Genomic DNA, 26,981 nt, shown 5'->3' on the forward strand with positions numbered 1-26,981 from the left:
GTTCGAGCCCCGGCTTGGACAGTCTCGGTCGTTGTGTCCTTGGGCGAGACACTTCACCCGTTGCCTACTGGTGGTGGTCAGAGGGCCCGATGGCGCCAGTGTCTGGCAGCCTCGCCTCTGTCAGTGCGCACCAGGGTGGCTGTGGCTACAACGTAGCTGCCATCACCAGTGTGTGAATGGGTGGATGACTGGATATGTAAAGCGCTTTGGGGTCCTTAGGGACTAGTAAAGCGCTGTATTTATATAGCGCTTTACTAGTCCCTATACAGGTCATTTACCATTTATCAGCTGATATGGATATTAATGTACAAATGTTTCCTTTAAAACAGGGGTGCCCAATCCCAGTCCTCGAGAGCTACCGTCCTGCAGCTTTTAGATGCATCCCTACTCCAACACAGCTGAATCAAATGGTTTGATTACCTCTTCAGCATGCCATCGTGTTTGGCAAAGGCCTGATAACAAGCCATTCATTTGATTCAGCTGTGTTGGAGTAGGGATGCATCTAAAAGCTGCAGGATAGTAGCTCTCGAGGACTGGGATTGGGCAGCCCTGCTTTAAAACTTCTTACAAAACAAGTGTGTCATTGCTTGTTTTTGCCCTCCCGAACAGTAGGCGGCAGTGTGAGGTAAAGCTATCGCGCACAGGTCATGAGGTCGCAGGGCGGGGCTTCGGCTTGTGCAGTAGGCTACGTGTGCTTCACAGCAGTTATCTTGCGGTTAGTGAGTTAACACCACAACTGAAGTCAGAGACATGGTGCTGCTGGAAAATGATTCGGTAAGAGCAAATATACCTCGTTAATAACTCGGCCTGTTGTTGACTATGCGATAGAAGCAGACATTGTATTCTTTAGCTCTCGTAAAGCTAGCTTGCTAATAGCCACAATGTTAGACACGCCAGTAGGCAGATTGAGATTAGCAGTTAGCTCTGAAGCTAAGACTGGTCTTAGACTTTAAAGTTGTACTTTCTGGCATAATTTGATTGTTCAGGTCAAAACGGAGCTAACCGAAATCAGTAGGTTCTCAGCCAGGTGTTGTTAACATTATCTCCAGCTGCCACTTGTTAAATTGGATTACACTTAGCTAAACTGTTGCAGTTTTGTGGAGCAGTGCAGTAGCATTAAATGCTTGAAATGTCTTGTCCTCTCGTCTCCTTTTATGTATTAGCGTAAGATTAGCAATAGTGAAAATAAGTAATAAAAATCTTATTGTTACGATTAGGATTAACGGTTTCATAAAATATTACTAGTAAGGCAGTCTGTATCATCTATCGAGGCCAATTCTCTAATCGGTACTTTTAAATAAAATAATCTGGATCCACACCGAATTTAAACTAATTCTTCCTCCACCAATGCTTCACCTTCTCACCAAGTTTCATGAAATTCGGCGGTGTAGTTTTTACATAATCTTGCTGACCATGCTTAAACTACTTTGCATGACTGTTAGCTTGATTTCACATCTTTTTTCTTTCTCCTCCTGTTGTCCAGTTTCTCACAGAGCTGACACGGCTCTTCCAGAAATGCAGAACATCAGGCAGTGTTGTCATCACATTAAAGAAGTGTAAGTGGGTTTTTCTAAAAGCGACAACCAAGCTGTGAATTTCCATGTTTCAAAATGTATTTATTTATATTTATGCAGTTTTAATAAGAGTCTTTCATTCTTCCAGATGATGGGAGAACCAAACCGGTGCCCAGAAAGGGCCACGCGGAGTCTTTTGAACCTGCAGACAACAAATGTCTCCTCAGAGCGACTGACGGCAAGAAGAAAATTAGCACAGTGGTGAGTTGCTTTAAGATTTAAATTTTGAGATGCTTTGCCGTCCCCACAGCTGGTTAATCCTGATTTTTCACTTATAATTTCAGGTCAGCACCAAAGAAGTTATCAAATTTCAGATGGTAGGTTGAGCAAGTTTTCATCTAAAATCTTTTTTGATCTCCATATAAGACTGAAACGACCATATTTTTCTTAAAGTTTTGCCTCTTTGATAAATCCACCATTTGTACTTCTTTCATTTTCAGGCGTACTCTAACCTCCTCAGAGCTCATATGGATGGACTTAAGAAGAAAGACAAGAAAAGCAAAAGCAAGAAAACCAAAGCCACCCAATGAGCAAGAGACTCTAAGACAACCTTGGGTACCTAAACTGGTTCGCACTGAGGGGAGTGGGAGAGGGCTCCATGTGATCTGCAGCCCCCAATCTGCTTTCCTCCCATTCATTCAAGGCCTCAGATTCACGGACTGCTTTGATATTATGCCATTGTTTGCATGATAACATCTCATCCCTGACTGCCCAGTGCCATTTGGAACAGAAAACTGAGGATTTCTCATTCATCATCTCCACCATTTCTGCTTCGGGACCAGATTCTCAAAAGTTCTGCTGCCTCTGGAGCCCGATGATTAACAGCCCTTCACTCTATTTAATTGTTAGAGCATATTTATGTTATGTTGCCAGCTAAAAATAAAAGTTGTGCTAGCTCATTCTAATTCAGCTGGTTTTAGAAGTTTCATTTTTTTCTTTTTTCATGAAATTGGATTTAAATGTCAGTTTGAGTTTTCACGTAGAACCAAATGTCCTGTTTTGTTTTTCTGGTGGGGTCAAATGTCATGTACTGTATTTTTTTATTTTTTTATTATGTCTTTAGAGGCACAACTAATATTCTAGTCACTGTTTTTACATACCGATACCAAGCTGTTAAACTGGCTGTCTTAAATACTTTAACACCAATATGTATATTACAGCTTCAGCTAATGTGTGAATGATGTCATGATTTGGTTCAATAGTGCAGAAAATGTTGAAAGCTGCAGATTTACTGAAAGCATGTTTGAGTTATAAATACAGAGAGGAGTATTGGCTGTAATTCAGATGCCTTTTTTTGTTTATCACAATCACAAAGCATGTTTGACTGCAGCCAGAAAATGTTTCCACCCATTTGTGTTTGTCCCACCGTGATACCAGAGTCCTGCTCTCATACAAGAGGACAGCAGCAGAATTTAAATTCAAAAATAAAGTGCTTTCTAAACAGTCACAGCTCGTTTTTGTCTGTTGAAATACTAAAGGACCAAACGTGAGCAAGACGGAAAACATTACGGTTAATACGCTATTTACAAACTGCATTTTTGTGCTGTACTGGTGATAACAGTCTGTGTGGCGTTTAAAAGAAGTGCTGTCTCATAGCGCTGTGTTTCTCTTGTCCGGTCTTTCCTTCGGGGATAGCGCGAGCTGGCGCTGCCGGGCGCTCTCTTCCTGGTATCCCTGGTTCATGAGGCTGGTCACAAACTGGAACATGGTCTGGATCAGAAACAATAAGCATTACACACATGCTGACCCTTGAAGTGTGAAGCTTTTGTCATCAGGTTTTAGCAGTTCCCTCTTCTGTGTGTAATTTAATACACACTTTCACAAACTTACTGCACTATGAGATAAAGGTCTTTGAGAATCACCTTGTTGGTGAAAACATTTCATGTCTTTAAACTGGTGTTATCTTTGGCATTTTTAAAAAGGTTTTGCTTTGCCAATTCAGACAAAGACATGGGAACAAATCGTTTGTTTTATTTGACAGGCTTCTAGTAACAAAGGGCCTAAAGATACGATTTAAAATGAGTTCATTGCTAAATTACCTGTTATGTGTGGACATAACACTCCCCAAATCCCTCAATTTAAGCTTCTTTTTTGTGCTTGAATGATTCATAGGTTAGTATTAAGTGGCTTAAGAAACACACACACAGAATACAAAACATTCCTCTGAAAATGTTAAGGTAGGACTTGACTGACGTTTTGCAAATGTATTAGCAGATTATGAACTTTAAACTTTGCTGACGTGTGACAAACCAGCATTAGCCACTAGAGAGCAGGAGAGGGTCAAAATGGAAAAGGATGCACAGTTTTTATGTGGATATTATACTTTAGATCTAAGCATTTGGATTTTTCTTTACAGCTGTTAAAACGTTTCTCTCTGGGCAGCGTCAGCAATCTTTCATTTAAAAAAAAAACGTCTTAGAGTGATAAAACTCGTCGTGACACAAACACTTTCCACTTGCTCAGCACCCTCTTGCATGGTTCAGTGAGATGTAGATTTTACCATCAGTCAAACTTGTGTTGCATTAGTCTCCATCTTGACATATAACGCGGAGCATTAAGGAAGGGAGTCGAGCAGGAACCAGCGTTGCTGCTGTGATGGTCGCAGCCATCACATCTATTCCACGAGGTTATTTAACCAGAACGGGAGGTGGAGAGACTCACAGGTCACAGGCTCCTTACCTTCCACGCCTCCTGCAGCTCGGCCGTCCACCTCTCCTTCAAGATGGGCTGCACGGCGCAGATGAATTCTGCTCCGACATACTGGGAAAAAATAAATAAATAAATAAAAATAATAATGTGAGATGCTAATGTGCTCATGGATTGTTATGTGCTATTTGCAAGAGCGGGTGGGTAAAGCATTTTTGCAGATTGGGGATGTGCATCAGCTAATTCGGCTGCTGTGACTTTAGGGGTCTCGTTATATAATGGCTAATAAAGCGCTACACCATCAGCACAAATTAAAAAATATGTGTACGCCTCTCCAAACAAAGCAGCATCACACACAAACAAACAGCAGCTCAAAGCTGTTGGGGATCATCGGGGGCCTTACGCTGTAGTACTTAGGCGGGGCGTTGTAATGATAATGGCTTTTCCCCAGCTCCAGAGCCAGAGCCTCCAGTCTGTCCAGCTGGTCCAGTCTAGCCACACTTTTTTCAATAAAAGACATCACCCTGCAACAGATTGAAAAACACACTCAGCTTTATCGATCCACCATTCAGTCGTGAATTAGCAGGGAGCAACTATCAGGTGATGCGCATCCACTGTAGATGACACTCGTCTGTGCTGAAAGGCTGCAGACTCTCATGCCAATGAGAATATATAAGATCGATGTGCATCTATCAGTTCCTCTGAGCTGAAAGCCAACCAGCTCCTCTCACAATACTTTATCCCTCCCCGAAGACAAATATCTCTCTACATAAAAGAACACAGTATCAGTTTTCTTTGTTTGTGTGAGTCTGTCTGTTTGCTGTAAAATATGTGTTTGATAGCCTCAAAGATGGAACAAAGGATGAGAGCTGATTTAGCTCCCTCCTAGTTCTGTCTCGCAGCCCAACCTGGACATTGGTGCCGATCCCCAACAAGTGCACCTGAAGAGCCATTTGGCTGTAGCGGTGAATTTATGAGCTGCTGGTTCAGGCTGGAATTCCGCCTGCGCCGTGGCTGCAGCAGCCCCACGCTACCCTCTGCACCTTCAGGTCCTCAGGCAGTAATTGGGTGTTTTGGCCTCATGTGTAGAAAAACACAGAGAGGCACGATGCACGCTGGGAAACAGCGACAAGTGCCAGTGATGGATGTTATGAGCTCCTTCTGCTTTGGACTGGAAAGCACCGAGTGACACTCTGATTATATGATAACCTGTAGTTTATTGTTATGGTGTGTGATATGCACAACATGGTTTAATCATCTGTTCTTGTTATTCTAGAACATAAGTCTTGTGATAAAGTTCTTTTGTGGTCTAAAAACGATCGTTGCCACATGAATGTACCTCATGTGGGTGATGTGTTTCTTTCACTTCAAGAAATATGGACATTTATTTGAGTTTGTGTCCCCCCCCCCCCCCCACACACACACACACCGCCCTAAATACCCATTAGAGCACAGGGTGCTTGGACCCTAGTGGATATTTCCCCTAGGGGCTATCTGGAAGATTTTTGGGGAGCTTTTTTTTTAATATGTGAAAAACAGAAATAATTTGTTTTTAGGCGGTAAGCACAATCAAGTTATGAAATAGGCCCATTTGTTGCTACACATGGATTGAACAATATTAAGAGAAGGATGCACGCGTCACTGATGTTTTATCATTTGATTTATGAAAAGTCATGCGGTTGTTTTTTTGGAATCGGAAACCTTTACCGCATGAATGAATCATTTCCTATTCAGTCGATTTCTATTTTTTTTCCACTTGGTGTGTTTTATATAACATAAGTGTCATCTATTGTGGGATTTCCCACATACCGTTACCAGTCTGCTGTATCCCACTGTTATATTTGAAAATGCTCACCTAGAACACAAGTTCAGCTACATTACCTAAAGTGTTATTTCTGCAGACTGTATTTTCAAGAGTGCTTTCAAATTTATGTGAAGTGCTTCATAAAAGATCTCCATGCTGTAGCTGCTCAATAATAGTTATCTATCTATCTATCTATATATATATATATATATATATATATATATATATATATATATATATATATATATATATATATATATATATATATATATATCGATATATATATATATATATATCGATATATATATCGATATATATATATATATATATATATATATATATATATATATATATATATCGATATATATATATATATATATATATATATATCGATATATATATCGATATATATATATATATATATATCGATATATATATATATATATATATCGATATATATATATATATATATATATATATAACCACCGTGCCACCGTGCTGCCTATATATATATATATATATATATATATATATATATATATATATATATATATATATATATATATATATATGTATATATATATATATATATTTGTGTGTGTGTGTGTGCGTGTGTACTTTAAAAAATTAGGTCAAAAGGGATCCCTGTCAATCCGATTGTTCAGTCTGACGTCACTAGCCGTGTCTGGGCCTAAACTCCGCTGCAGGTCCATATATCAAACGATCACTGTGGCATTACTGAGAGTTGAAAAACTTTCTAAAGTCTTTCATCTTTAATAAAATGATCAGCGTTCTGCTCTACCAGGTGTAACAATTGAGTTTAACATCCAGGCATCCATGAAAACGGAATTTATGACATTTAACGGAGTTAGAAGTTAGCAGGGAGTTAGCTCGCTAGCTTCTATCTAAATACAATATAGCATGTCCTGACTGCGGGGTTTTGGAAACAAATTAAAACGTACAGCTCTGTTATCACTTCCAGCATAAATGAAGACAGAAAACTAAACAGCAGTGACGTTTGTAGGGTTACTGAAGTTGGGCTAGCTGGTATATAATGATGTGCTACATGACCGCTAGCGACACAGCTATGTTAGCATAATATAAACAAGCTAACTTTTTCCCCACTCGATAAAAGTTAACGTGAGTGTTCTCGGTGGTCAGGAACAAATGTAATCGCATGGCAGGATGCTGTAAAAGGACCAAACTTCAGCCAGGAGAACAACTGATCCATCCACAATATGAGGTTAGTCATTCATGTACTGCTGCATGGGCTGGGCTGTAGTTACATCCTAAGGTTTTAAAAACTGAGCTTAAATAAATGATTAGTGGTAATAAAAGCCGAGGCAGGTCAACAGTGATCACTGACTGTTTTAGGAGCTTTTTGAGATCAAATAGAAGAAAATACAAAACATTAAACATGTTAACAACACAAAAGCCATATTAAACGCTACTACTACTAACTACTACTAACTACTTTAGACCCGGAAGTAGGATTCGTCATGTCATCACTTAATGACCGGATAGTTATCAGACACTGAACAATGAAAGAGTGAAATAATAAAACCTGTTGCTTCAGGTTGAGTGTGTCATCTGTTGGCAGAAGATGGCTAAAGCTAACAATGGTTCTAAGAAGGCTAAAGAAGCACATGGACAACAACCAGAAACTTGAGCTACTTCAGATTAGAGGAGGCAACATGACCCTTTGTTTGTTTAAAAATGTTTAATAAGGCAAGCTGGAGTAGCTATAGTGGAGTAAACTGCAGATCTATGCTAGGTTGAGATGCTACAAACGGGCTATCAAAATGGACCTAATCTTATAACACAATCAAAAGAAGGACTGATGCATGTCAGAGGGTGCAGAGATTGTTTTTGTCACAACAGATGGATGCTCCTCCCTCAGTTTGGTTCTGCCAGACAACCTCTTCCTGTTAAAAGAGTGTTCTTCCTCCCCACCATCACCAAGTAAGAACTGTGAGTTTGTTGAAATTTTCTTATATTTTTAGGGTCTTTAGCTTACAATATAAAATGCCTTGAGATATCTGTGATTGTGAACTAGTACTATAAAAATAAAACCATATATATATATATATATATACACATATATATATATATATAGTAGCAGTAAATTTGAGTTTACGTGAAAGATATTGTCTTCCCCTTTGGTGTGTATGCTATGTTTAATTTGCTGTTTTTTCAGTGTTGTTCGAGATGCTGGTGTGTGGACGTGCTGGGATGTAGAGTCCGTGACTGACCGCAAGCCGTGCGCCCTGAGTTCTCGGCTGGTCCGCAACCTCTCCAGGTCCTCCACATCTCGGAAGAGGAAAAAGACGTCCTTGCATTCAGGATGGGTCTCAAACAACCTGTTTGCCATGACAACAAGTACAAGCAGCCATCCGTGAGCCTCTCAGAGCCACTCGTGTAACAGCCTGTCACATTCATTCCCACACCAAAACAAACCTCTCCCCCAGAGTTAAGATGATATAAACCCCAGAGTTTTAAGATGGACAGTCACACATTTATTATCCTGTTTTTGCTGTGCTGATTTCACCTCATCAGCGACGCAATTAGAGGATTTTCTCTCACCCTTGAGTCATTCTCTAAAATAGACACTTTGAATAGAGATCTGATTGTGCCTTTTGGATCTTACTCTAGTGCTGCTTATAGTCAGCGCCTTCCGGTTTTCACAGCCAACATTTGCAATCAGAAACAGGCCACGGGGGTCATGACTTTGTTAGCCTGTTAGGCCTTACACTCAATTCCACCCGTGGCTCTGGGCGAGCCGCCCTCTCAGATTCAGAGTCTCAATTAAATGAGCCACTGCTCCTTGCTTGCGTCTTCTGACTTGAACTCTAAGCCAGTTTCTCTAACCAGATATGTTTAAGCATGTTACCAACCAATCAGAGATCCTTTCAGTCTCCAGCTGAGGTAGCTGTGATTAGTCATGCTACCAGAATACACAGCTGCCTCCCATGGATGTGAGTGCTGTTGTGCTCACACTGAGATCTAAGGCTTATGGTAATTCTGTGTTTTCATCATCGTGGAAGAAAAGCATTGTGACAGGCATCTGAAATGTTGTCAGACAATCAGGGGAGGAAAATATAAGCTTAAAAAAAGAGGGTGACTGGGAGAAGCTGTTGATTTTAATTCACATAAAACTTAACGAGATAGGATAGGCATCACATTTCCACCGATATGAAACATCAGGTAATATCAGATACTCATCAAAGAAAAACTGTTTATTGTGTTTATTGTGGCTGATACCTGTGCAAACCTACAAAATGTGGGTTAAGGTAAAGTTTGATGTGCCCTGTTCTGAAGAAGACACTATTCAGAGCGTGTTAAAGCTCTGCATTACCAGAAGTAATTATGAGCTGATTATATTATCAGAGAAACAACAATAATTCTTAATTATTAGCTAACAACACAAATAGCACTGCTTACTGTGAAAATTTGTTACCTGTAGTGCTACACAGACAACTTGGACATGTACGGTGCTGATTTCTAACTCTGGGTTAAGGATTAATGGGAAATAATAACATGTAAAATGATGATGGGTGTGGCAGTTTTGCTGTTTTGCTTTTATTCCCTGTGGCCCTTTGAAAGAAAGCAATCCTGCATTTTTAAACCTGAGATTTAAAAAAAAGGGCACATGTACAACCTTGGAAGATAAAGAGATGGCTAGAGGTGCTGGGAGAGGTGTCAGAGACTCTAATGAATGCTGCAAAACATACCCATAGCTCTCTAGCCTTTACACAAGCTCACCAAAATGCCCAGAGGTCTGAGGAAGCATGCATAGCAGCATGTTTGTATGAGCTTTTAAGTACTGTTAAAGCACATCTTACTATCATGTCTCCCTGTTTCTTCCTCCAGTTTCTCTAGTCTTTATCATTTAACTGAATGCGTAGAGCTGACAAGTTAAGCAACATGTGGGTACACCATGCGCTTTATTACCTACAGCATCACACATGAGAAACGTGCACGTAATTGTATCTTTTTCATTCAGTTCAGCTGCACAAAGTTGAAGAAACAATGCTGTGATATTTGCACAGTGTTACTGTTTTTGTGTTGTTGTTTTTTTCAGTAGCAAAGTTCATCCGCGATGAGAGAGCTGGGACACTTTCCTTCTCGCTACTCATACCGAGATGCTCGCCAGCTTCACTGATGAAATTGAAGCTCTTATTTCACGACTGTCAGCACACCGGCGACACATAGACAGCTTGTTATTTTCTTCCATTGTTAATCTCTTGTGGACATGGAGTGTGCATGCAAGCATGCATAACATATGCAGACAACGTAGCACTCTGAATGGCTCAAGTGGAATTTTAATTGGCATTGCACAGACGTTGCATTCATTTCTGTGTTGTTCACAGATATGCTACTCCACCTTTGATGCACCTTACTTTGGGTAAATTTCACAGATAAAAATTCACTTGCTGAGGAGTAAAGTGAAAACACCAGTGACAAACAGGCAATTCCCATTTGTTGTTTCATTGTAACCATTGCTGTTCAATCAGGAGTTGCAGGCCATGGTGACATTTGTACCCTGGGGTGTCCCTGGCCCACGAGAGGCCCGTGTATTTTCAGGCCAACACTTAAGGTCAATCGCTTTAACTCACTCCAGGCATCTTTCATTGGGCTTCTGGCCACAAATAGTCTCTCTTCACTCTAAAGACTGACAGTCTACATCACCATATCCTCTCATTTGTCTCATTTCCCTGCCAAGTGCCAAAGGGCTAAAGATGTTTTCCCGGAAGCTAGTTATCATCCTAATTGCTAAAATGAATTTGCCTGATGGCTAATGCCTTTAATTGTATAGTACTATGGGAGACCCGGAGTTCTGATAATGTTATTGTTACTATCACGTGATGACATTAGGATGTGATTTGGAGTGATATGAAGGGAGGTGCGCGGGTGTGTGTGTGTGTGTGTGTGGGTGGGGGGGGGATCTGTTTCAAGCTTCCGGGGGACATGGAGACGGGGGAGGGAGTGATGGAGATAGAATTCAGGCATGTCATCATCACAGTAGCTCACCAAGATACTTTACAGAGCCCTTCCTCTGCAGGTCACAGCGTTTCATTAAGCTCTGATTGGATGATCAGACTGAAATTAATAGACATTTTTACTTCTTTTTTTTCCTTCTTCTGCGTAACAAGCAACAACAAAGTGATGCAACCCATTAATACAGTACAATACAATATCTTAAAGGACTCAGTGTGACTTCATAAAACTAAAGAATTTATTATAACACCACCCCCCATCCTTACATACCGCTTCACTAAATTAGTATTTTATTCGATTCTGAATTGCCTGAAATTCTCCAAACATCAGAAAAGTCCTACCTGACGAACATAATAATCCCAACTTTGGCTATATCGTCCCGGATAACTTTCCACGAGTCTTTAATCATCTGAATCTGGTCCTCGCTGGGATACGCGGCAGCAGCAGCATCCTCTGAAGTCTTCTCTGCAAACTCGGATTTTGCTGCGAGACCTGATATTGCGCAGCCCATTCTTCACATGAAAGACGGAAAGAAGATTTTTTTTATTTATTCTATTTTGGGGCAATGCCAATCCAGGAAGATTTTTTTTTAAAAAAAGGAAAAACGACAGTTAGATACTTCGGTGCCAGAGGAAATGTGCTGGTGGTGACATCTGGTTTCAGTGCGCGTCTGGAGCTCCGCTCCTCCGCGTCAAGTCAGTGACCAGGATGCGAGCTGTGGTTGGCTCAAAATAAATAAATAAACCCTCGGTGATGCGCAAATATGACAAAGGTTTGGTGGCTTTATGGAGAGGGTTTCTCTCTTGTGTATTTCCGGTGTAACTCGATGTGTTCATGTCCGACTTGATGGAACTTTTTTTTTTTTTTTTTTTTTAAACGAGGCGGCGCTCGGGATGACCTTTGCGGTCATTTAAAAATAATAAGAAATTAGCCAACACAAATGAACAGACTCATGAGACCACATTAACAATTATAGTTGCTACTGGCAGCTCCACACGGATCTTATTCTAAAACATAGTTACAGTAACTATTACTGCCTCGTTGTTTGGGTGTCACACAGAGCTCAGTGCTCTACATGGAAAAGTAACAGGAAATGAGCCATTTGTTTTTCTAACTGAGGCCCTTTGCATACTCTCCTTACAGGAGTGGGCCTCCCATTTGATGATGATAATTTTTTTAGAGATATTTAAAAGCAGTTCTCATATATTGAGGACAAAACTTTGTCATAGAGCTCCTCCTTTATGGCATTGGTATCATCTTTTGCTTAGAACTGTTGCTCTTTGTTTTTGAAATAGAGCATTTCCTTACACCACAACAATAAATCCTCTCAACTCTCCTTTAAATGAATTTTATTTGATGTAAATAGAAGGCTGTCTTTGAAGCCACGTCAGCCACGGTATGAATGGATCTGCAGTAACGCACATTTACCAATAACTGACAAAGACATTTCTGTTTTTATTCAAAATATGGGAAACAGAGTATGAAACAGTGCATTATTAGTATTTACAAGAGGCCAAAATTTCCCAAATATACAGTTTTATAAATAACGTTTAAGAAAATATACAACTTGCTGAGAACGCTAAAGCTCCAGTGATGTTTCACACGTTTTAGAAGCAGCTACAGTAAATGACAAAGCAAACGACTGCTAGGATCAGTTGCTAAAAACAAAAGTAACAAAAAATGGCAGCAATCTTTGGTATTTGGACACAGGCTGTGCTAATAGCAGAGCTGACATCAGTCAGAGCTTCCCTGACAGTTACACAGAAATATTGCTATACTGACTGTAGCGAGAATCACTAACATTGGGAACCAAAAACATGGATATAATAAAGTACAACCAGTTCCCATTTCATACAGGAGATTTTATACACATTTCTACATAGACTTTGTGCAGACATTTACCCAGTGTGTAAATATTGTAATTCATATTTTATAAGAAGACAATAGCCATTAATATGTCTCTGGTGTCACACCGTGCTGCGATCATGTCAGGGTGTCTCCGATAGTAAAAACACTGCACAGTCACAAAGTTGCATTCTTTTAAGAGAATTAACATGAAATATGGGTGTTGGGACAAGTATGAGATATTTGTCAGATAATGTTTCAAAATTCTAATAAAAATATACGGTACATAAATCACATGTTCATGAACTTGTGCTTAAGTTCTGGAATTTCTCTCGTAAGCTTCTCACAAGTTTGCTCTCTGAGGTCTTCCCTGAACTCAGGAGATCAGACTTTGCTGCACTGTCTACGCCCTCTGGACAGAGGTTATCTCCTTCTTGTGCTTGGCTGACCTTAAGGCAGGTCCTGGCAGGTTCCTGAAGGTTCTGTACTTCATGAAGGGGTAAAGACACAGGCATATGGTCCAAAGATTTCCACCTGCACAGCAGGGGATAGAGTCGAGAGCGTTTCTGGTGTGGGGGCCAGTCTTCTACTACGGAGCCGTCACTGCGTGTGGTTTCAGATTGCTTTCGAAGTGTGTCAGGGTCTGTCACAGACCTACGAAGATCTGAGGAGCTACTGTATTTATGTTCACAGCCATTACACCTGTCCATCCCACTCAGGACTGTGCAGCTATGGGTTATTTTTGAGGAGTGGGATGCATCCGAGTATTTGGAGCGCAGCTCCTGAACATCAGGCCAATGGAAGGTCTCCATCTCCGGGCTCTGCGGGCAGGTAATTGTGCTCTGGGAGCTGGCTCCAGAGCTGGGAGTCAGGACTGGACTTGGAGAATGGAGTTCAGGGATAACTGCTTGACTGCAAACATTCGTGGGCAATCTTAGGCTTGGTTTACCTGCATACACACAGAAAACAGACAAAGAATGCCTTTCAGGTCTCTTTGCACACAAGTCAAAGTGCTAGGGTACTTTAAAAGAAAAAGAGCAATGATTTGCATCCTATTTACCCCTTTTTCTAAGCTGCAGCTTCTCCTCGTGGACAGCAGGCATGTCCCTGAAGGCTTCCTGGTTTGCAGTTTCTCGGCTCCTCTGCCAGACAACGGGTTTGTTATTTTTAATGCGCTGGCTGTACTGACGAGCCAACTGGAACACCTTGTTCTTCATCTTTCCCATGTCTTGAAGGATCTGGTCGTCATCCATGCTTGTTCGGAAGCTAATGATCTTAGGTAGTTGACCTTGGTTGTCTTTACCGATCTCTTGAAACACCGGGGTCTCGGAGCCCTGACCAGATCCTCCTTCCACTGCTTGGCAAGTTGGGATAGGTGACAACGTGGAGAGGGTATTGGAAGCGGTGCTCATTTCAGACTCGTCTAGAACCTGAGGTGGTTGCTTATCGGTTTTAGCATCTGAAGTATCAGAGCTGTGGTGTGCCACTTCTAATAATGACTCACTAACTTTCTCCTGTGCATCCTGCTGGGCTTCCTGGCTCTGTCCCTCATTTTCCATGTCTTGCCAAACCTTGAGCATTTCTGATGAAGGCCTGAATTCCTCTTCTGTGCCTGAATTGTCTGAAATGCTGTTACAACTAGCCTGGGCCTCGACTGATCTCTGTGGTAGATAATTTCCAGTGTTTTGACTTGTTTGTAATCCAGGAAGGTCAAACACAGACCAAGATGTAGGCCTGTTCTGAGAGAGACCTTTCCTAAGAGCTGGGACGGCCCTCTCCTGAGGAGCAGGATTATCATTAAGCTGTTGGCTCAAGTTCCTGACCAGACCTGCTGGAATATAAGACAGACTCTCCCTGCGCCTGATGCTGAAGTTAGCATCTTGGTGCTCAGCGTGCTCGTAGTACTGTCGAATTTTGTGGATGAGGAGGCGATCTTGTTTGGAGAGCGTAGACCTGCGTTCCCCTTCATTCAGCCCAAGTTCACGCACAGGAACTGACCGATTAGCCTCTGAGCTAGTTTTCAGCTCTGCTGAGGAGCTGAGCAGCATTTGGGTCTGTTTCTCAAAATCCATGCAAGCTGAAGGGCTGTGGACGGCATCATCATCCACGGACTCTGAGGGGCAGACAAGTGAACCCATGTCCTCTGACATTACACTGCTCCGTCTAGATAGGCTGCCCCTGAAGTGTCCAGCTATCACACTCGCCTGGTCTAGCACAGAGGAAGGTAGGATGCTTTCGTTACCCGAAATTTCCTCCTCTTCCTCTTCTGAGAGCTCTCCATTGGTCAGTACACTCGCCTCCTCCACTTGAAGACCAGAGGAATCACTCTCTCCTTCTTCTTCCTCTCCAGTTTCCCTTGAGCTATCCTGAGGTCCTGAGGTCTCCGTTTCTTGTTCTGAGGGGGTCACAGGAGACTCAGGGCACTGGAAGCGATCCTCTTCCAGCTGATTGCTCTCATTTACTTGAGGAAGACAGTCTAGATTGCACGGCTCCTGCATACTGACCTGAAACATGACACAAGTTTTGTTTTACAGTAAAATGACACTTTCTAATAACAAACAATCTAAGCTTAATGGTGCTATTTACAGTAATCTTAATAGTTGAATGCATAAACAACTTATGATGCATGTACAGCGCTGTGCAAAAGGTCTCTTTATATTTTGCTAGGAAAATGGAAAACGGGTGCAGCAGTTTATTGAAACGTGCAAATATACGTGGAAATATAGTATATGGCAAAAATGTCACATCTTTCTTATCATTTTTCCAGTTTTAAGTGGTTAAACAACGGAGAAAAAAAATCCAATAGACTCCTTTGAAAATGGTCATGTACAAAGAATCGACTGAAAATAAATGAAAAAGCAGCCAATGTCCAAAGAAAGACTTCAGAAAGCCTTTAAAGGGCGACTCAAGACTTTTGCACTGTACTGTAAATGACCTCATTAGGCTCAGCTGAGATGTATCACAGGGATCCATGTCTGTACAAAAATCCAAGTGTAGTTAAAAACTGCAAAGGCCATTTGCAGCTGTCTGTAATGACTCTTTACTGGATCCTGGCGAGTTCACTATTACATTGTTTGCGGCTGTACTAGTGTTCATATTGCTGATGTCACCCCAGCCTGGCATTAATATGAATTTATTTCCAGGTGCTGCCTGCTCTTTTGGAGTGTCTGCAATTGCAAGAGGTGCAGCTTGGAGCTGTGTGGTGCAGATAAGGTTAGGAAGAATAATAACCTGCACTCTGCTTGGCTGAAGAAACCTTCCCCCCCCCGCAAAGTTACCAATTATGAGAATCAGGCTTGAACTGTAACCGGCATCTAAATCCAATGTTGCCTTTCTCAGTGAGAGTGCCTACCATAGCACAACAGTACGTGTGAGGAATTTTAACTACCGGGGCTACATATGGCATTAATATGACTCCAGGCATAATTTACATGTAGCATAGAGACTATGTTGACGGCAGAGGGCAGCTATTAAATAGGAAACCAGGTTATTTGTGTAATGTATTATTAAATACGCTCGCTCTCATTCACAGAGATATAACAATAACAGATAATAGACTGAGAGCCTCATTCAAAATATACAATGGCTAAAATAAGCTTATCAAAATGAGGACTGATGGATACCTTTTAATAGACCTAATACACATTACGTGTGGCCTCAGAGACATGTATGGAAATCGGGTTTAATAGATGTGTATAAACCGTATACTGGGCTTTATCAATTACCTGCAAGCTGCAAGTTTCTTTCAGAGCATCAGCCTCATGTTTTTCCACCTCCTCTCTTGTCAGAGTTTTCAGCTCAGCAATATCTTCGTTCTGATCATCCTGAAAAGGCAAAACATGGAATCAATCTTGTCTTTTGCTTTTTTTAAAAATGAAATGAATGAAGCCCTTATTCCTATTGAAATGATGTGCACTGTCACATTTGGGAACAATGTTGCTACAACAATTAACTTTAACAAAGGCTTTCTAATTATGAAAGTTCAAAGGGGAAATATGATTAGAAAATATGATTATCAAAGGGCAAAGCGCTTGCTCGTATAATGTTCGTTTAATCAGATGGCTACATTAACCTTTGAAGTCAAACAACATTTAAACAGAGCACACTGACTCAGTGGTTCAAATGCAAATGTAAGCATGATCTCAACATCATTCGCTTTAACATTCATCATGAAATCCAGCACCTTGTAGCAAGAGGAGGAAATGATAAAACAGGAGTGCATGCACAGTGAGAGGACACAAAAGTCTAAAGCAAAAAAACAAAACACACACAGGCAAAGACATGCACAAGGTATGACTTAGGTTTCACCCAAGTCCTCAAATTGTTCTTTATGATCCGACTGACAGGATTTCAGTTGATGTTCTTTGATAGCAAAAATTTAACCCAATGCATTCAGTGTGGACAGTGCAATTGGTAGCAGGTGTTAGTTCCATTTATGAAGGAAGGAAAAAAAAGTGATAGGGATGAGAGCCAGCGTGGGAGAATGAGTGGCAGTGAATATTGGTAAGCTGGTGGAATGGAGCAGGAAATGGGAAACCCGTGGGTGGCTGAAACCCTCACCGTTGTGAAGTGAGTAGAAAGCAAAGACCTGGCTCTATAGTGCCAGCAGGAGATGGCTGCGAGCACTGAGCTGGCAAAGTCGGCTACCTGGTCGTCTCCCATCAGTATATCTTCCTTGTAGCTCTCCCCATCTTCCACATCCTGCTCCTCCACAGCCTTCTCTGGCTCCAGCCCCCCCTCACTGGGTAAATAGCCCTGTTTCGGGTCCCTGTCAGTAGGACTTAGCTCCTCCAGAGAGTCTCTTCTCAGCATTAGATCCTCCACACACGGGCGCTCAGCCTGGGGTTCCCCTAGACTGGAGGTCAGCGTACTGACACTAGTGGCCGGCTGAAGGGAGCATCTAGCCCCCAGCAGTGCCCCCTCACTGTCTGCGTGCTGTAGCGTGAAGGCATGGACATGTGGTTTGTTATTGCAAGGCCAGTGCTAGAGCAATGCTGTGATTGCAAAGCTGTAAATGGGATGAAATTACCATAAAGCAGCTTTAGCTTTAGGTGAGATGTGATTTATTTATGTTTTTCAAATCTAGGTTAAGTACGTTTTGTGAAGATTAGAAATCTCATTTTTATTTGATTTTCTTTTTCAGTTAGAACAAAGTTTGAACTGCTGACTCAAAAACAGATTAAACCACATCTCACCACAGCCCAGTGACCTAAATAAACCACTTTGCTACAACAGACAGAAAAGGCTTATTAAACGACTGCATTTGGATTTCAGACACTCACCTTCAAAACAGCTGCGTGGAGAACAAAACCACAGAGGAGCCGAGAGATGAACAAATGAGAATGTTAACGACAATGAAAAAAGTATATGCCAGTCCAACATTATGAGCCAAAATGACCTGAATACCACGTACATCTTGTATAATCAGGACAATTTCTGTCTTCACAAATGGGAACTGAGTGAGGTAGCTGTTAGACTGGCCCGGACTTAAGGGAGGCCCTGTGATTAGATAAATACTGATAAGCAGCATCTTGTTCTCAGACTGTAAAGATGATGCAATTAACCAGTACGTGATGACCTCCTCCCTCACCCTGATGAGAAGGTTGACATGAAAATTGCTTTTTCATTACACTGGTTCAAAAACAGATCAGGTCTGGGAGCAAAGGAGAACAAGAATAGGGAGAATTTCTCTTTGGAAATGGTCAGTCAGAATCTGTGAAGATGCACAGATCTAAGGGCTGGGCCGAATCTGACTACTGAAAAGAGTCTGTGTATAACAAAGCCTCTGACCAATGTGGCATATAATTAAATGGATTATAGTGAGGTGGAGTGGGGGTGGGAGTGAATGTGCGTCTTTGATGTGTTTTCCAGGTGTCTTTGAAAGAGAACAAAGCAGAAGTGCAATGGAGACACAAAATAATCATGGTAGGGGGCCGTGGGGCTGCTGGACCAATGAAGAGGCAGAATATGGATGAAACTCTCAACACTGGTAATGAATTTGCACCTAAATCTTACTCAGCATCCAGCAATTTAACACACACACACACACACACACACACACACCAACCTTTTGTGCTTCTTCTGATTTGTTTGGCTGGCTCTAAAAAGAGGATTAAAAATGGGAGAGCTTACTAAGAGTCTAGCTGGTGGTTTAATGATCACAAAAACTACACAAAGACCAAAGGTTTTGTATTCAGATTTAAAATCGGTTCTTATACCTGATCTCCTTCTCCCATTTCTTCCTTCGAGATGGAAGTCATCAGGCTGGCAGGACTCCACCTTCTTCAGCTTCTCAGGGCTATACTGGTACTTCCCCAGATCTGAGCAGCAGAAGGATATGCTATTATACTCCGATTACTACAACAATCTTCTCCACACAGATGTCTTTTTTGTATATTAAACTACTGAAAACACACCCTGTCCATATTGGTTACTTTAATTGTAACACTTACAGTTTGAATTATCCAGAATGGCTTCTTTTGCCTGTAAAAAGAAGGCAGCATGTTTCAGGAAAAGCTGCCTCTTCATAAGGAAAAGGAAAAAAAAAAAAATCAGTGTGAGGGATGATGTTGTTTACCCTTTGTGGAACGATGGTGCTGTGATTTTCAAGTATGAGCCTCTTGATGTGATGGGCCCAGAGACGCTTCTCTTCTACAGTCTTGGCCTGGATCAACAAGCACTTGCTTTAGTCATTTACATTAATAAAGATGCACCAGATACAATCCATCCATGCATCTCTTTCTCTCCATCTATATAATGATTCTATTTTCATTTACCTGCACTGTGTGAGGCTGCTTGGGACGCTTGAAGTGGATAACACTGAAGAGCAGGGGATCCTTGGCACTGTCAAGTAGCATTAGGGTGGAGCACTGGAACCACAGAATGCAGTAATGAAGAGAAGGGCTACACCAAGTGTACTTCATTATCTCTTAATTTGCTTTCTAATTAAAAAAATCTAATTAAAGTGGACATGAGTTATGCTCATTTCCAGGCATATATATTTTGTTACAAACAGGAGTGCTCATATTAAATATTGCAGCAGATAAATTGGTTATTTTCAACTCCACCAGACAAAACTCACCTTTCCCCCCCATTTTCAAAGTGTTTAACTTTGTTCAAATAATATAACAAAAACGTACCAAGATATGGATCTTGTAGACATAGTGTTCTCCTCTTTTTTTGGTAATAAGGAGCATCTTTTCAAAGAGGAAGAGAGTGCGGGTGTTCTTCGCCCTTAGCACATGAAAGGTGCCCTCTAGCACAAGCTCTCCGTAGGTGGTCAGGTCAGGCCCCTTCCAGTTGATCAGAAGAGACTGGATCTCCTGAAGATCAACATGTTAGTACACACCCTTTAAGTGTGTATGTGTGTGTGTGTGTATATATATATATATATATATATATATATATATATATATATATATATATATATATATATATATATATATATATATCCTCATACAACACCTGTACAATGGAAACACAGAGTGAACTGACTACAGGTGATGTGTGTCCACTGGGACATTTTTGCAATACTGAATTTCCCAGAGGGATTAATACAGTTTCATCTCCATCTAAATGACTGATAGGTGGTCTTCTGAGTTAGCCTCCTAAAACTGTGCAAGCACTGAGCTGCACCTGATTATTCAAATGCCTCTTGGTGGACTGTCTGCGAACAGATTTAAAACAAAAAGCAAGATGACAGTGAACTGTCAAAGTTCCTCTTACAGACTTAGTACTCCTCTTATCTTACTGAACTGTTCTCACAGTAGAAGGCATTTTTGAAAATCCCTGTGGTGAGAAAAATAGCCATGCATTTTCTAATCTAATTAAGGTGGAGGCAACCTTGATGTCTTGTAATAAAATAAAACAATCTTGTCAGAAAACCACGCCAGGATAGGTACAGTGAATATGAACTAGGATTCTGTGTCCAAAGGATCCATTATTTCTCATACCTTAAACCAAGGAAATCATTAAAAGCTATTGTCACTTTAAATTAAAAACAACATGAGAAAAGTATTCAAGTTGAAATCAGAAGGATGTGCCGTGGGAGATACTTTGAACACTGGCGCTCAAAAAAAAAAAAAATAAATAAATCGCTCATGCAAGAGATGGAAGTCACAGGAGGCAGCCTTGTTGAGAAAAGCAAATATATGAAATGAATTGATAAACGAATAAGAAGAGTTACAGAATCATTACATTTTAAAAGCACCTTCACTGAACCTGTACCGTTTATTCCACATGGCAATGACAAACTCTTCACAAGTATTTTAAAGGAATCTCATCTGACCTGCACTCTGACAGCGTGTTCGTGCTTCCTCTTCATATCGTTGATGTACCAAGCAACCCCTGTCATGGTGTCTATGGCCTCCTGAATGACCTCGTAGCCCTCCTCGTCTGGGTCAAAGTGCTTTGCAATTTCCTTTAGCAGTGATCAAAAATATTAAAAAGAAATAAATTTCTGTTGAGGTTTGGTCAAGTTACAGTACATTCATACCTAAACATTTTTTGTACCTAGATTAATAAGTAATATAAAATTGAAGAAAGAGGTCAAGAAACATTTGTTTACAGTTTGTTTTTTGTTTTTTAATTATTTAATCATAAATCAGACAATTTACTGAAGAAACATTTTAGTCAACCAAAATGACGCTTGAGGAGATTCTGTACCTGAAGCAGCAGGTGATATTTCAGTATCCTCTGAACTGGCTTTAGGAGGTAAGAGCCCAAAGGAAGGGAGCGCTTCAGAGCGGCCTGTCGATCCCTGAAAAACTTGGCCAAAGTTTTACTCCTCATGCAGTCGGTCAGTGCTGCCACTGAGCTGTTGGACGGCAAAGAGCGACATCCATCAATACCATTAAAGCTTGTTATATCAAAAACTAGAATTACTGCTTCGTGAGCGTTTTTGCCAACAAGCCAAGCTGCAGTTTAAACATCCACAGATTCATGTGGTTACATGATAGCAAACACCACGCTTTATGAGGCAACAGATACTTATTTACTTAACCTTTTAGTTCAAATGAGATTCCCTTAAAGCATTCCACACCAAAACAGGAAAATAAAAAAAATTTAATATATGAGAAGAACATCTCGTCTTAGTTACTCACTTGGGATAGTTGGTGCAATACTGGGTGTAGATTTCAAAGTATTCGCTCTGGTGAAACACAGACCAGTCGTAAATATTACTTATGTGCATTGCTTGGGGAGCTGATATCGCTTTAATTAGTGCAAGATTGTTGTGCTTACCTTATTTACAAAACACTGAGCGATAGCCACGGGATCATTTTCACACATGTCCAAAGACTCCAGCAACTCACTGAAATGCAGGAAGCAACAATATGTGATAGATGAGTGTCAATCGGGAACACTGAAACCGTATTAATTAACAACTATTAAGGAATAGGTAACCAGCAAGAACTTAATACATAATGACATGAACCTCAAGGAGTTTTTGATCTTTCTTAGAGGGGAAAAAATACCAGTAGAGGGAGCCATACACTGTTAAACAGGTGAGTGTATACATATCTGGATTGAGAACATAACACCAGTCCAATCAAAAATGTGTTTTATTCAGGTCACAAAACAAACCCTGAGTTGTAGTTGTAACTTTTACAAGCTGTAACACCAACTCAGTAAAAAAATGAAATAAAATAAAGAAATACAGGCGCTTTACTGCAGTACGACTCATTTCTCTAGTGCTGAAAATGTACTTCAATGTTCAATTACAATGGAAAACTGTTGGGAAAAAAAGTCATCACTAATCATCACAAGTCAAGCATGAACTATTTTTAATGCACGCAGCACAACGCATTTTCAAGTGCCGCAAATCTTTGACTGAAACTGACTTCAAAGGAACGTGCCAGCGTGTTCTTGGTTCAATGAGAAAAGTGTTACGATTTATTATGTGCACAGTGTCAATATTTGTTCATACCACATGATTGCTTGGTTAACAATATTTAGAGACTGTTAAGTGCCCCAAAGAAGTACAGATTCTTGGATGAAATAAAGACTGTTTATCAGAAACTCCCAATGTCAAATAAGAGTTTATGACTTTCAGAATATTGTAAAGCTAAGCAAGAGACTGGACTACAGCAAAGTAAATAACCGTTAGAGTCGGGTTTCTTTTTTACAGTATGTGCAGTACAGCATCCAAAGTAAGCAGAATTTCTGTATATCGTTCATCCAGAAAAATAAAAGCTGGTTTCCCCCTTTTGCACATAAACATATGGCACTAGTGCTAAAGCTGATATAAGGATTTATATGATTAAAGTTAATATCACTGTTTATATATTGCGAAAGCAAAGCCCTCACAATGCAGTGCAAGTCAGGCCTCGATACAATGGCACAACATCAATTACAAATCTGTAAAATTAGACTGATTAAGATGTAATAACTACTGCAGCCTTCTTTATAATAGCTTTGGCATTACCAGGGAGGCTCCTCACCATGAGAGGAGAGAGCAATGTTAATGTGTGTTTTGGCAGGCAAGCGCGGTCAGCAGCGAACACTTGCTGACATAAGATGTCGAAATGTAAAGCCAGCTGCACCTCTATTTCCGCCGCTTTCGGATATTTGCAGTCGGGTCTTTACTGCTGTGCGAGCTGTTCCTTTGTTTTCCCTGCATCCGGTTTGAATGACTCAATAAAATATAAGCAGCATGTGAAGAAAAATTCATCAAGGGTCAGCCATTTTTAACTTTCATGAAATGCTCCATTATCCAATAGCATAATGAAAGTGTACAAAACATTCCTTGCACAAAATGACTGCATAAAAATACCCAAAACAGACTTGTTATATGTACCTGTTGAACTCGTAGATGTCCTCTATGTTTCCAAAAAGAGCACACACTTGTTCTGGCCGTATGGGAAGGTTGCCTATATCGATAATGTGAGCCAAGTAATCCTGAAAAAACAGTAAAGAGGGGAAGTTATATCTGAAAACTCCTTAAAATGTGGTTACATGTTTATGGTTAAGAAAGAGACATGCACTTCCAAATTCCTGCCAGCAGAGGGAACATGCATATACATTTTCCTCTCATTGCCTTCTCACATCCTCTGCACTGAGTGATGATGACATTTGTTTAGTGCAGCTGATTGCTGCAGTTTTAGGGCTATAACATTTCTTCTAATGTGTGTAAAAAGACAAGTGGGGTGTCAGATCTTCCTGAGCTACAGAAGCAGGATTATTATTTCATAAATCAGTTATGAGACAGTTCAAGGATCCTTTTAAGGACTTGTTCTGTGGACCAGGGAGCAACGTGACTCTGAAAGAAGCTCTGCAGTACCCATTCTAGAAACATCAGTACAGCCTGTTCCCTCTGGACATAAAAAGTATTCAAACTAGTTAAAAATATCAAAAAGTACTAAAGCCAAACATGCCAACATCTGGCTGATTACCCTTTTTTTCTGTCAATTACACACTCGTGTGGAAAGAAAACAACTCAAAACAGGCGAAAGGGAAAATTAACGATAGTCAAACACAGACATAAGCATTTACTAAATACGGAGCATACCAGTAAAGAGCTTGTGCGCACACGGCAAAGCCTCGCTGATGATGTGGTGTAAATACAGACATACTTAGCAGGCTTGCTGGACGGCACAGATTAGGAGAACAGTCATCACATCACACTACTGAATGAACTGCTGCACACCACTGATGGAGAATTCCTGTGCTGCAATAGCAATGCTCACTCCGAGCCGACAGAGTGCTGTGAGATTTAATTTAGTGAATGCCATCTGTAGCTTATAGTGCTAGAAGTTGCTTTTTCTCGCTAATAGAACAGGGACGCCTACATTTAATTGCAACACTCATTGTTTGAATCGCTAATTTTCACATTTACGAATAAAATGCTGAAAGATCTTTCTGGGTGTGTTCTGGACAAGTGTTGGGAATATATCTGGCTAAGCGAAACCAGCCGGGGTCAAACAGCTGTTCTAAAAATGATCTCATGAAAGGACAGAGTGATGGCTTTAAGAGTCAGAGAGATAAATGGCAAGATAAAAAGCAAGGATGTCCATGTGTAACAGCTGCGTGTCAGTATGAGGCAAGAGCTTTGATTTAGCATGAAATTAAACAATGCCAAAAGAAGTGTTATGGGCCCGTCGAATCCAAGGCTTTGAGTAAGAATAGGATTAAAAAAAAAAAAAAAAAAGTAAGTGAAGCAATACTGTAATCATGGAATGACTATTTTCCCACGCTATAGCCCGACATCTCTTTTCACATGTGTGTTATTTCTTCTGTTGGTGCAAAGATAGAGATATTTGTGTTGGCTGGGGAGGCCTGACACTTCAGACTAGGCTAGATCTTGCAGCAGAGTCTGTCTCACTGACTCTGCTCCTGTCAACTGAAAGAGTTTAAGGTCCTGGAAGTGTTTGTCGAGAGCACGTCATTATTTAAGCTACAGCAGGGGCAGCACTCCCTCCCACAGTAAATGCAAGACGCCAGACACAGTCTGGCGCAAAGTGAGGAGGTGCTAACTGTTTTACTGCCATTCAGTGTCAGAAATGGCTCACCTGTTAAAGGCATTACAGTCCGTGCAGTGACACGGTAACACACTGCTCCTGTTTTTTGTGTTTTTTTCCCCACCCAGGACAAACTGAGAACTGGGGAGATTTCTGTCGGGAAGCTGTTTCCAGACTACAAAGGTAGAAAGAGTGATAAGATGTAAGTGGCCTGCTGAGTGGTAAAATCATCCCTGGCTCATTTTCCACGCTTCACATCTTTGAGATGAGGTTTCCACTATCTTTAACCAAGATCACAGAGCCCAAGATTCCTGCTGCCATGAAAGACCTGCACTGTTTCCCACTCTGACTCCACATATGAGCATACTACATAATCCCAGGCTGTAGGCTGTAAGCCTTCACTGCACTGTAAATATACAGAATAGTTTATACAAAACACTAAAACTCGACCATAAACTGTTTAACGGTCCTCCTTTCTATGAACTAGAAATCTCTAAACAAAGCCTTCAGCCGCCAGATGTCTGGCACATTTTTTGTCAACTGGCTGATTTGTTTGGAAAAGAGGAAAATCAGAATGGATCCTGTTCAAGTACCAGACCTATTTGTAGGGAACACAGTAGGCATTATTTGCTTTCAACAGCCACTGACTCAGTTGTCCGTGTTTTGGTTCCTGGCTGCTCAAATTCATCAAATCGCCACTAAAAGGTGATGCAGACATGAGGTCATAGCTGCTTGTTAATCCAAATCAAATATGAGCTTTAAGCTCAGATGATTTAGTGGCTATAATTTAAAATCGTTGGCTCAATCTGAATACTTGGCTTAAGGGGAAAAACCCTGACATCCACTCACCTCTACGATGCTGCGCAGATCCTTGACGTACATGCGCTCCGTCTCCATGATCTCCATGACAACCCGGTCCACATAGGTCAGCTTTGGGTTGGGCGCCATGGCATCCGCGACGACAGGCGAACAGGGGATGTGAAGTATTTCACCAGTCGCTTTCCTGTTGGCCGTGCCGTTGTTGTTATTCCACTGGCTGGTGATCAACCTGGCCTCCAGCTGTTCCTGCCAGCGATGTCTAGAACCTGAAAGGGTGGGACTCTGGTTCCCAGCCTGCTCTCTGGTGCCTTCAGCTGGGCTCAGCTCCAAATCTATGTCCTCTTCACTTGGAATAGGCGGTGTGGTGGAGGAAGGAAGGACTGCTGTGCTCCCGAAAAGACTGTGACTATCACGGGATGAACCAGAGGACAGGGAGGACACCAGGCTCACTGGACGTTCACCCTCTCCATCCAGTGGCTCCATGCATACCTGGTTGCAATAGTATGGACCCAAATCGAGGCCTCCCTGGACATGGTCACTGTTGGAGAGGGGTGAGGACAACTGAGGAGATTCTGGAACAGGTGAGAGAAACATTGACATAAATTTGAGAAATTTAAAAAAGTAAAACCTATAAGCAAAAAGCAGACAATGTCAAAAATTAAAAGGGTCTTCATCTATAATGTATGCTCGATTATTATTATTTTGGTTAAGGGACATTGGAATATTCTAATGTGCAACTTTTTGCCTTTATTGATAGGATTCTAACATTTTCATGCATTTAGATGCATGGACTCTGCCCTGTAACCAACCGTTTAGTGTTGGCTCCTGCTTGTCTTAAAG

At 41.0% G+C, this 26,981-nt stretch overlaps 3 protein-coding genes and 1 long non-coding RNA gene across 8 annotated transcripts in view; 2 read left to right on the forward strand and 2 right to left on the reverse strand.

The window, feature by feature from the left end:
* Positions 1–603: 603 nt before the first annotated feature.
* On the forward strand, positions 604–3,019 carry srp14 (signal recognition particle 14). The gene is made up of 5 exons (XM_085256532.1): positions 604–774; positions 1,484–1,556; positions 1,663–1,775; positions 1,859–1,891; positions 2,015–3,019. Exons 1-5 carry the CDS (start codon positions 751–753, stop codon positions 2,102–2,104), a joined length of 333 nt encoding a protein of 110 aa, XP_085112658.1. The 5' UTR covers positions 604–750; the 3' UTR covers positions 2,105–3,019.
* On the reverse strand, positions 2,498–11,884 carry xgb (x globin). Its single transcript, XM_085256531.1, has 5 exons — positions 11,364–11,884; positions 8,277–8,384; positions 4,624–4,744; positions 4,254–4,334; positions 2,498–3,284 (listed from the first exon to the last, which is right to left on the reverse strand). The coding sequence occupies exons 1-5, from the start codon at positions 11,531–11,533 to the stop codon at positions 3,165–3,167; spliced, it is 600 nt and encodes a 199-aa protein (XP_085112657.1). The 5' UTR covers positions 11,534–11,884; the 3' UTR covers positions 2,498–3,164.
* LOC146552670 (uncharacterized) lies at positions 7,127–19,532 on the forward strand. Its single transcript, XR_014889885.1, has 4 exons — positions 7,127–7,267; positions 7,906–7,995; positions 8,222–8,419; positions 18,739–19,532. It is a non-coding gene; the product is annotated as an uncharacterized LOC146552670 (long non-coding RNA).
* LOC146552671 (pleckstrin homology domain-containing family G member 3-like) overlaps positions 12,458–26,981 on the reverse strand; it is a 30,575-nt gene continuing 16,051 nt past the window's right edge. For 3 of the 5 annotated variants that reach the window (XM_085256526.1, XM_085256528.1, XM_085256530.1), the window contains 17 exons: positions 26,172–26,713; positions 23,663–23,763; positions 22,108–22,177; positions 21,969–22,015; positions 21,532–21,682; positions 21,155–21,286; positions 20,007–20,189; positions 19,644–19,736; positions 19,445–19,531; positions 19,320–19,350; positions 19,086–19,187; positions 18,935–18,967; positions 18,150–18,160; positions 17,428–17,802; positions 16,593–16,691; positions 13,928–15,371; positions 12,458–13,816 (listed from right to left, as the gene is read on the reverse strand). In XM_085256526.1, coding sequence (XP_085112652.1) covers positions 13,167–13,816; positions 13,928–15,371; positions 16,593–16,691; positions 17,428–17,802; positions 18,150–18,160; positions 18,935–18,967; positions 19,086–19,187; positions 19,320–19,350; positions 19,445–19,531; positions 19,644–19,736; positions 20,007–20,189; positions 21,155–21,286; positions 21,532–21,682; positions 21,969–22,015; positions 22,108–22,177; positions 23,663–23,763; positions 26,172–26,713 — 4,151 coding nt within the window. In that variant the 3' untranslated portion in view covers positions 12,458–13,166. The remainder of the gene's footprint in view (positions 13,817–13,927; positions 15,372–16,592; positions 16,692–17,427; positions 17,803–18,149; positions 18,161–18,934; positions 18,968–19,085; positions 19,188–19,319; positions 19,351–19,444; positions 19,532–19,643; positions 19,737–20,006; positions 20,190–21,154; positions 21,287–21,531; positions 21,683–21,968; positions 22,016–22,107; positions 22,178–23,662; positions 23,764–26,171; positions 26,714–26,981) is intronic. The other 2 variants (XM_085256529.1, XM_085256527.1) reach the window with 2 other exon arrangements.

This window comes from Mchenga conophoros, linkage group LG19 (genome assembly GCF_057382185.1).
Source record: "Mchenga conophoros isolate Kocher_MC1m ecotype Shallow Benthic linkage group LG19, M_conophoros_male_GT1.1, whole genome shotgun sequence".
In the NCBI taxonomy this organism is placed as follows: Eukaryota; Metazoa; Chordata; class Actinopteri; order Cichliformes; family Cichlidae; genus Mchenga; species Mchenga conophoros.